At 45.5% G+C, this 10967-nt stretch overlaps 1 protein-coding gene across 1 annotated transcript in view; it reads left to right on the forward strand.

The window, feature by feature from the left end:
• The window catches only part of memo1 (mediator of cell motility 1), a 28436-nt gene extending 20898 nt beyond the window's left edge, over positions 1-7538 (forward strand). Inside the window, exons 5-9 of the mRNA XM_014157936.2 lie at positions 1191-1302; positions 4994-5136; positions 5435-5511; positions 6314-6418; positions 6949-7538. Coding sequence (XP_014013411.1) covers positions 1191-1302; positions 4994-5136; positions 5435-5511; positions 6314-6418; positions 6949-7080 — 569 coding nt within the window. The 3' untranslated portion in view covers positions 7081-7538. The remainder of the gene's footprint in view (positions 1-1190; positions 1303-4993; positions 5137-5434; positions 5512-6313; positions 6419-6948) is intronic.
• Positions 7539-10967: the final 3429 nt, after the last annotated feature.

The following is a 10967-nucleotide window of genomic DNA, read 5'->3' on the forward strand; positions in this document are numbered from 1 at the left end:
GCCTCACAAAAGGACCATTTGAAATGTGCCAGTTAAGATTTGATTGCAACGACTGCGTAAGCTCTAGTTGTTTTAACATAATAGCCTGAAATGTTTTCTCAGTTTAGATATACACTACCGTTCAAAAGTTTGGGGTCACTGAGAAATGTCCTTGTTTTTTGAAAGAAAAGCACCATTTTTTAAATAACATCAAATTGACCAGGCCAGCATCCCGGAGTTGTCTCTTCACAGTTGACGTTGAGACTGGTGATTTGCGAGTACTATTTAATGACGCTGCCAGTTGAGGACTTGTGAGGCGTCTGTTTCTCAAACTAGACACTCTAATGTACTTGTCCTCTTGCTCAGTTGTGCACCGGGGCCTCCCACTCCTCTTTCTGTTCTGGTTAGAGCCAGTGTGCGCTTTTCTGTGAAGGGAGTAGTACACAGTGTTGTATGAGATCTTCAGTTTCTTGGCAATTTCTCTCATGGAATAGCCTTCATTTCTCAGAACAAGAATAGACTGAGTTTCAGAAGAAAGGTCTTTGTTTCTGGCCATTTTGAGCCTGTAATTGAACCCACAAATGCTGATGCTCCAGATACTCAACTAGTCTAAAGAAGGCCAGTTTTATTGCTTCTTTAATCAGAACCACAGTTTTCAGCTGTGCTAACATACTTGCAAAAAGGTTTTGTAATGATCAATTAGCCTTTTAAAATTATAAACTTGGATTAGCTAACACAACGTGCCATTGGAACACAGGAGTGATGGTTGCTGAAAATGGGCCTCTGTACGCCTATGTAGATACTCCATAGAAAATCGTCCGTTTCCAGCTTCAATAGTCATTTACAACATTAACAATGTCTACACTGTATTTCTGACCAATTTGATGGTTTTTTTAATGGACAAAAAATGTGCTTTTCTTTAAAAAATACAAAGACATTTCTAAGTGACCCCAAACTTTTGAACGGTAGTGTAGACGTGGCATACAAGGCAGCGTAGCCATAGCCCACAGGCCTAGTGTTCTTCTTTTTATGTATTCATTTGTGTTCACAGTGCGGACTGAACCCAGGTCCCTGTACAGAATGGTTCAGTACAAATGAATGTACCGTTACACCCCTAGTGTCTAAACTAATGACTCGTTGTAATATGCTAATTCAAACCTCACTTGGCCTGTAATAATGAATGTGTATATTGAATCCTCACCTACCTCTAGTCTATGCTGACCTCTGGAAGACTGGGATGTTTGAGAGGATGAGTCTTCAGACAGACGAGGATGAGCACAGCATTGAAATGCATCTGCCTTACACTGCTAAAGCCATGGAGAGGTAAGACAGCGTAACACACTGCAAACTAAAAGAACCTGTCAAATGTCTGCTTCAATAATCACTAGACATCCATCAGTAGAGAGTACAGTAACATAGGACTGAGAGGCTCTACACAGACCTGGCCTGTCTGCCTGGTAGTGGTAGTGGTGGTGGTGGGAGCCAGCAGGGATTCATGACTGGTTTGCCTTGACATTTTGTTAAGCGTTCTCTCTCCCCCAGTTCCAGGATGGTTTGAGTCATTACTATGGTGTATGATTGGTTGTTTACTAATGAAGTAAGGCCTGCATGCTCAATTAATAGACCCACTATATGAACACACACACCTTTTATCAGGTTGGCTTTATAGACACACCTTTTTATCAGGTTGGCTTTATAGACACACCTTTTTATCAGGTTGGCTTTATAGACACACCTTTTTATCAGGTTGGCTTTATAGACACACCTTTTTATCAGGTTGGCTTTATAGACACACCTTTTTATCAGGTTGGCTTTATAGACACACCTTTTTATCAGGTTGGCTTTATAGACACACCTTTTTATCAGGTTGGCTTAATAGACACGCCTTTTTATCAGGTTGGCTTAATAGACACGTATACACAACATGGCCAAAAGTATGTGGACACGCCTTCAAATTAGTGGATTCGGCTATTTCAGCCACAACCGTTGCTGACAGGTGAATAAAATCGGGCACACAGCCATGCAATCTCCATAGACAAACATTGGCAGTAGAATGGCCTTGCTGAAGAGCTCAGTGACTTTCAACTTGGCACCGTCATGGGATGCCACCTTCCCAACAAGTGAGTTCGTCAAATTTCTGCCCTGCTCGAGCTGCCCTGGTCAACTGTAAGTGCTGTTATTGTGAAGGGGAAACTTCAAGGAGCAACGACGGCTCAGCCGCGAAGTGGTAGGCCACACAAGCTCACAGAACCGGACCGCTGAAGCGCATAGCGCGTCGAAATCGTCTGTCCTTGGTTGTAACACTCACTACCGAGTTCCAAACTGCCTCTGGAACGTCAGCACAAGAACTGTTCGTTGGGAGTTTCATGAAATGGGTTTCCATGGCCGAGCAGCAGCACACAAGCCTAAGATCACAATGCCAAGCGTCGGCTGGAGTGGTGTAAAGCTCACCGCCATTGGACTCTGGAGTAGTGGAAACGCGTTCTCTGGCGTGATGAATGACTCTTCGGCATCTGGCAGTCCAACGGATTAATCTGGGTTTGGCGGATGCCAGGAGAACGCTACCTGCCCCAATGCATAGTGCCAACTGTAAAGTTTGGTGGAGGATGAATAATGGTCTGTTTTTCATGGTTCGGGCTAGGCCCCTTAGTTTCAGTGAAGGGAAATCTTAACACTATGGCATAAAATGACTTTCTAGATGATTCTGTGCTTCTAACTTTGAGGCAGCATTTTGGGGAAGGCCATTCCCTGTTTCAGCATGACAATGCCCAACGTGCACAAAGCGAGGTCCATGCAGAAATGGTTTGACGGGTTTCGGTGTGGAAGAACTTGATTGGCCTGCACAGAGCTCTGACCTGAACCCCATCGAACACCTTTGGGATGAATTGGAACCTCCGACTGTGAGCCAGGCCTAATCGCCCAACATCAGACCTCACGTTCTTAACCAACTCCATATTAATATCTCTCTCATCACTCAATGCCTAGGTTTACCTCCAATGTACTCACATCCTACCATACCTTTTGTCTGTACATTATGCCTTGAATCTATTCTATCGTGCCCAGAAACCTGCTCCTTTTACTCTCTGTTCCGAACGTACTAGATGACCAGTTCTTATAGCCTTTAGCCGTACCCTTATCCTACTTCTCCTCTGGTGATGTGGAGGTTAATCCAGGCCCTGCAGTGCCTAGCTCCACTCCTATTCCCCAGGCGCTCTCATTTGTTGACTTCTGTAACCGTAAAAGCCTTGGCGTTATGCTTGTTAACATTAGAAGCCTCCTCCCTAAGTTTGTTTTATTCACTGCTTTAGCACACTCTGCCAACCCTGATGTCCTAGCCGTGTCTGAATCCTGGCTTAGGAAAACCACCAAAAACCATGAAACTTCCATTCCTAACTATAACATTTTCTGACAAGATAGAACTGCCAAAGGGGGCGGAGTTACAATCTACTGCAGAGATAGCCTGCAGAGTTCTGTCTTACTATCCAGGTCTGTACTAAAACAATTTGAGCTTCTACTTTTAAAAATCCACCTTTCCAGAAACAAGTCTCATCGTTGCCGCTTGCTATAGACCACCCTCTGCCCCCAGCTGTGCCCTGGACACCATATGTGAATTGATTGCCCCCCATCTATCAGAGCTCGTGCTGCTAGGTGACCTAAACTGTGACATGCTTAATACCCCGGCCATCCTACAATCTAAGCTTGATGTCCCCAATCTCACACAAATTATCAACGAACCTACCAGGTACAACCCCAAATCCGTAAACACGGGCACCCTCATAGATATCATCCTAACCAACCTGCCCTCCAAATACACCTCTGCTGTTTTCAACCAAAATCTCAGCGATCACTGCCTCTTTACCTGCATCCGCTATGGGTCTGCGGTCAAACGACCACCCCTCATCACTGTCAAACGCTCCGTAAAACACTTCAGCGAGCAGGCCTTTCTTATCGACCTGGCCCGGGTGTCCTGGAAGGATTTTGACCTCATCCCGTCAGTAGAGGATGCCTGGTTATTCTTTAAAAGTGCTTTCCTCACCATCTTAGATAAGCATGCCCCAGTCAAAAAAATGTAGAACCAGGAACAGATATAGCCCTTGGTTCACTCCAGACCTGACTGCCCTTAACCAGCACAAAAACATCCTGTGGCCTACTGCACTAGCATCGAACAGCCCCCACGATATGCAACTTTTCAGGGAAGTTAGGAACCAATATACACAGGCAGTTAGGAAAGCAAAGGCTAGCTTTATCAAACAGAAATGTTCATCCTGTAGCACAAACTCCAAAAAATTTCTGGGACACTGTAAAGTCCATGGAGAATAAGAGCACCTCCTCCCAGCTGCCCACTGCACTGAGGCTAGGAAACACTGTCACCACCAATAAATCCACTATAATTGAGAATTTCAATAAACATTTTTCTACGGCTGGCCGTGCTTTCCACCTGGCTACCCCTACCCCGGTCAACAGCCCTGCACCCCCGACAGCAACTTGCCCAAGCCTCCCCCATTTCTCCTTCACCCAAATCCAGATAGCTGATGTTCTTAAAGAGCTGCAAAATCTGGACCCCTACAAATCAGCTGGGCTAGACAATCTGGACCCTCTCTTTCTCAAATTATCTGCCGAAATTGTTGCAACCCCTATTACTAGCCTGTTCAACCTCTCTTTCGTATCGTCTGAGATTCCCAAAGATTGGAAAGCTGCCGCGATCATCCCCCTCTTCAAAGGGGGAGACACTCTAGACCCCATATTATTTTAGAATGAGATGTTCAATGAGCAGGTGTCCACATACTTTTGATCATGTAGTGTATATCTACAGAAATAAGACAGATCCTGCCTCTGTTTCCTGTTTGAGTGTTTGTGAGTAGCGTTTTATTAGGTCAGTTTAATACAGATACCTTTTGTTGGTTTACACGTGTTCAGTCCCTGTAACAGCTTCTACCATCTTGGTCAGGTAACTGTCCACAGAGCACCACACCCATACAGACTTGTCATGTATTGTCTCCCTTTCCTACTACAGTCATAAAGATGAGCTCAGCATTGTCCCGGTGCTGGTGGGAGCCCTCAGTGAGTCTAAAGAACAGGATTATGGGAAACTGCTCAGCAGGTATCTGGCTGATCCCTCCAACTTGTTCATCATCTCCTCTGACTTCTGCCACTGGGGTACGTACAGAACAGGACTGGTAGAGATCAATAAATTATACCCTGTTCACACTACTGAGTTGAGCCAGCCTGGTTATACATCCATCCACAGTAGTTGCTGGAACAGTGCTGGAAAGACCATGTGAAAGAAAAGCCAGCACAGTTTTTCAGGACAAGTGAAAAGAACAGCCAGCACATTTTAGTTCGGGACAATCGTGTGAAAGGGGTTGTAAATATAGAAACAATGGTTCTGTCTCCTTGAAAAACCCTCTCCTTCACGGATTGGTCCTGACTTAATGTCTTTACCTCCTTCCCACAGGTCAACGGTTCCGCTACACGTACTATGACGAGGCTCAAGGAGAGATCCACAGATCCATTGAACACCTTGATAAAATGGTTAACACATTTTGATATTCAGTTCCTACCAAGTTGTAACATGACACCCCTCATCTCCTTCCATGTATATAATTGAGACATCACCACCTCTCTCTTGTCTCTCCAAGGTTAGGGTTATATAGTTAACTGTTAGGGGTATCAGTCTGGGTTCTAAGCCCCTCTCTCTCTTGTCTCTCCAGGGTTAGGACTGGGTTCTAAACCCCTCTCTCTTGTCTCTCCAGGGTTAGGGTTATATAGTTAACTGTATCAGACTGGGTTCTAAGCCCCTCTCTCTCTTGTCTCTCCGGGGTTTGGACTGGGTTCTAAGCCCCTCTCTCTCATGTTTCTCCAGGGTTAGGATTATATAGTTAACTGTTAGGGGTATCAGACTGGGTTCTAAACACCTCTCTCTCTTGTCTCTCCAGGGTTAGGACTGGGTTCTAAACCCCTCTCTCTTGTCTCTCCAGGGTTAGGACTGGGTTCTAAACCCCTCTCTCTTGCCTCTCAAGGGTTAGGGTTATATAGTCTGTATCAGACTGGGTTCTAAGCCCCTCTCTCTTGTCTCTCCAGGGTTAGGGTTATATAGTTAACTGTTAGGGGTATCAGACTAGGTTCTAAACCCCTCTTTCTCTTGTCTCTCCAGGGTTAGGGTTATATAGTTAACTGTTAGGGGTATCAGACTAGGTTCTAAACCCCTCTTTCTCTTGTCTCTCCAGGGTTAGGGTTATATAGTTAACTGTATCAGACTGGGTTCTAAGCCCCTCTCTCTTGTCTCTCCAGGGTTAGGACTGGGTTGTAAAACCCCTCTCTCTTGTCTCTCCAGGGTATGGGCATTATAGAAACACTGGACCCCATGTCCTTCACCAACTACTTGAAGAAATACCACAACACCATCTGTGGACGTCATCCTATTGGAGTGCTGCTAAACGTGAGTCTTAGGTTTCTGTCCTCCCTGAGCTCGCCTTAGGACACCTGCGTTACCGTTTGACAGGTGTACCGCCCCAGTCAAACTCCCCACCTGCCACTGTCCCCGGAGCGGGTTACACCCGACGCGAGCCGGGTGCTTGAAGCGAGAGCCCGCTCGGGGCTCGCCTCCCCGCCTCACCGGGGTACAACAGCGAGCATACGGGTACAACAGCGAGCATATCGGCTTAGCATCAGTCATACGATAATCTGACATCTACAGTACACCTTTTGTTAGTTAAACAGGTCCTCTTGCACAAAGGGCTGTGTCGGGATGTCTGTCTGACTGCTCCCGTGTCATGTGATGTCTGTCTGACTGCTCCCGTGTCATGTGGTGTCTGTCTGGACTGCTCCCGTGTCATGTGGTGTCTGTCTGGACTGCTCCCGTGTCATGTGGTGTCTGTCTGGACTGCTCCCGTGTCATGTGGTGTCTGTCTGGACTGCTCCCGTGTCATGTGGTGTCTGTCTTCTTACTTGATTGATTGTGTTTTCCAGGCTGTGTCTGAGCTGAGGAAGAGTGGAACAGAGATGAACTTCTCCTTCCTAAACTATGCCCAGTCGTCCCAGTGCAGGAACTGGCAAGACAGCTCTGTTAGCTACGCAGCCGGGGCCCTCATTGTACATTGATGTGGTCCCAAATGGCACCCTATTACCTATATAGTGCACTACTTTTGACCAGGGCTCATGGTAGCCTTGTCCGAGCCGGAATGGCCCGTAGATCAGGAGCGTATCTCCTGTTTCTGTAGCGTGAGGCAGCTTGATATACAAGTACAACCCCTGGACAGGACGCTAGTCTATCGCAGGGTCCATAGGACTCGGGTCAAAAGTAGTGCACTATATAGGGAATAGGGTGCCACTGCAGTTCGGAACCACCTGAACTTCTATCGCCATAACGACGACCTGGACTAGCCAATGAGAAGAGATATTATATCCACAGCACCCCTTCCTGCCTCCCCCTCTCCCCAGTTGTGAGTCGGAGAGTTTTTCTTTCTGTCTTAAAACTTTTGCTTGAAGTGCAGTTGGAGTTTTTGAGATTGGTGGGGAGGGATGGAGTGTTGTGTTGGCATGGAGCAGGGATGGTGGGGGGGGGGGGCTTGTAAGGGGGTGTATTTGGGGCTCTTGTAGGGGGTAAAGGGGGGTTGTATTTGGGGGTCTTGTAGGGGGTTATTGAGGATGTGTTTGGGGGTCTTGTAGGGGGTTAAGGGAGGTGTATTTGGGGTTAAGGGGAGGGTGTATTTAGGGTCTTGTAGGGGGTTAAGGGGAGGGTGTATTTAGGGTCTTGTAGGGGGTTAAGGAGGGTGTATTTGGGGGTCTTGTAGGGGGTTAAGGGGAGGGTGTATTTGGGGGTCTTTTAGGGGTTATAGGGGAGGGTGTATTTGGGGGTCTTGTAGGGGGTTAAGGGAGGTGTATTTGGGGGTATAGGGGAGGTGTATTTGGAGGTCTTGTAGGGGGTTAAGGGGAGGTGTATTTGGGGGGTCTTGTAGGGGGTTAAGGAGGGTGTATTTGGGGGTCTTGTAGGGGGTTAAGGGGAGGTGTATTTGGGGGTCTTGTAGGGGGTTAAGGAGGGTGTATTTGGGGGTCTTGTAGGGGGTTAAGGGGAGGGTGTATTTGGGGGTCTTGTAGGGGGTTAAGGGGAGGGTGTATTTGGGGGTCTTGTAGGGGGTTAAGGGGAGGGTGTATTTGGGAGTCTTGTAGGGGGTTAAGGGGGGGTGTATTTGGGAGTCTTGTAGGGGGTTAAGGGGAGGTGTATTTGGTGGTCTTGTAGGGGGTTAAGGGTTGGTGTATTTGGGGGTCTTGTAGGGGGTTAAGGGGATGGTGTATTTGGGGGTCTTGTAGGGTGTTAAGGGGAGGTGTATTTGGGGGTCTTGTAGGGGGTTAAGGGGAGGTGTATTTGGGGGTCTTGTAGGGGACTCGACTTGTTCCATATGACCCTATTTTCCTGAATGAGAAAAGTAAAATGAATATTACAATTTTAAATAATGTATAATCATTCATGAATCTTTACATTTGCACTCTTTGCAAACCTGTACTCATGTAATCTGATTTACACACCTGTACTCATGTAATCTGACTGCAAATGGAAATGGAAAAGTGATCCCTGATGATAAGAAGGAAATACATTTTGACTGACTGCTTAACAAGCTATTATAATGTCTCTGCAGTAATACCCTGTCATAGTCACAAATGGCACCCTATTCCCTATGTAGTGCACTACTTTTGACCAGCCTCCTTAGGGTGAAATTTGGGACATACTGAGAATAGCATCCTAGGTAGCTACTACCTACCACCGTTGTTTAACATATTAAGTTCTACCATTGTAGTTGCTAACAAAGGGCTGCACACAATATTTGTGTCCCAAATCGCACCCTATAGCTTATCTAGTGCACTTTCCTATTGGCGTCGTTCGGCCATCCGGATCTCGTAAGCTTACATTCTGCTATATACGGACTTCTGAAGGATTGAAGTCGAAGTGAAACGAGAGGGCAGCGATCAGGATGGAGGATCAGGTTACTGCCCTATAGGGTCCTGGTCTGAAGTAGTGCCGTATAAAAGGGATTAGGGTGCCATGTGGGATATAGACAACCAGTTCACTAACTAACCCCTGCTGTAAAATACTAACAAAAATGTTTTATTATTTTTTTATTAGACATATAGTATGTTTGCTTTTTAATTTGAGACTGTTTACCTCCTGACATGTAATTCTACTCATGTAGGTCTGCTCTCACCTAGTGGCCAGAAATATCTCCTAATATGCCCTACAGTCCACTGTAGAGTATATGACCTGTTCTGATCGCTTGTCTGAGATGGTATCGCCTGTTGTCCCCCTCTACCTTTTTCTGGAGATGGTATCGCCTGTTGTCCCCCTCTACCTTTTTCTGAGATGGTATCGCCCGTTATCCTTACTTCAGCAGGGGAGAAGTGTATTCAATCAGTCAGTACCAATTCTCTCCCCACCCCTTCCCCTTGGCTAACACTTTGCTAACACCTTGCAGATCTACCAACATTGAATGTATATGGCCAAATGGAAATGCTAGGGAGTGAATTGGAACTGGCCCTCAATTTGCTGTCCCTGTTCAGGGGGATACTCAATTTACTGTCCCTGTTCAGGGGGATACTCAATTTACTGTCCCTGTTCAGGGGGATACTCAATTTACTGTCCCTGTTCAGGGGGATCCTCAATATACTGTCCCTGTTCAGGGGGATTCTCAATTTACTGTCCTTGTTCAGGGGGATCCTCAATTTACTGTCCCTGTTCAGGGGGATCCTCAATTTACTGTCCCTGTTCAGGGGGATCCTCAATTTACTGTCCCTGTTCAGGGGGATCCTCAATTTACTGTCCCTGTTCAGGGGGATCCTCAATTTACTGTCCCTGTTCAGGGGGATCCTCAATTTACTGTCCCTGTTCAGGGGGATCCTCAATTTACTGTCCCTGTTCAGGGGGATTCTCAATTTACTGTCCACTCAATTTACTGTCCCTGTTCAGGAGGATCTTTATCTTACTGTCCCTGTTCAGAAGGATACTCAATTTATTGTTCCTGTTCAGGAGGATTCATCTTTTTTTCCCCTTATGTTTAATTGTTATTGTTTTTTCTTTTTGTATTCTGTTGCGTAGAGAGAATGAAAGTTACTCCACAGATTCACATTAAACCTCCATTAATAAATATATTGAAGTATATCTCCTCAGAAGGAGTTTTTTAATCTCAGGTTAAACTGATTTAAAGCATCTCTAAGACAATATGTAGGTAGGATTCATGTTACCAAAAAAAAAACAGTAAAATTGATTGAAAATCAAATGTTTTGTCTGTTTCTTAAAGCATTTATCATACTTGTTCATTGTCAACTTTAGAAAATGTTTTCTCTAAATTAGAGTAATTCAACATTATTAAGGCCAGGATTCAATCCCATCACACTGTCAGCAATTTGCCTTTTAAAGGCAATGTCTCAGCGTCGGGCAGAGACCGCATTTACGGTAAACATTGCATATGTCAGCTGTGGTATATCAGACTGTATACTACTGTATGACAAAACATTTATTTTTATTGCTTTTAATTACGTTGGTAACCAGTTTATAATAGCAATAAGGCACCGCAGGGGATTGTGGTATATGGCCACTATACCACGGCTAAGGGCTGTGTCCAGGCAGTCGGCGTTGGGCATAAGAACAGTGCTAAGCTGTGATATATTGGCCATATACACCCCCCCGTGCCTTATTGCTTAATTGTAAATATTAGATGAACTTCTATATGTTGCCAGCTGAGGGAGTCTGGGGATGGAAGATGGTCAATGGACAGGAGTGGATGTCCTGACACAAAGCTCCCAGGACAGGATCACTTTTTTGTGTGTGTAGTAGATTAGAACAGAAAATAATAGAAAAGTACATTTTCTAATGTTGGATTATATTTGTGAAACATTCAAATTGATGATACAGTGTGATGAAGTTCTGGAAAGTTGGCTACATATAAGGAAGCCTAGCTAGCATGGATCCCAACTTGTTCTGAAATAATGACGTGAAA

Source organism: Salmo salar, chromosome ssa19 (assembly GCF_905237065.1).
Source record: "Salmo salar chromosome ssa19, Ssal_v3.1, whole genome shotgun sequence".
Taxonomy (NCBI): Eukaryota; Metazoa; Chordata; class Actinopteri; order Salmoniformes; family Salmonidae; genus Salmo; species Salmo salar.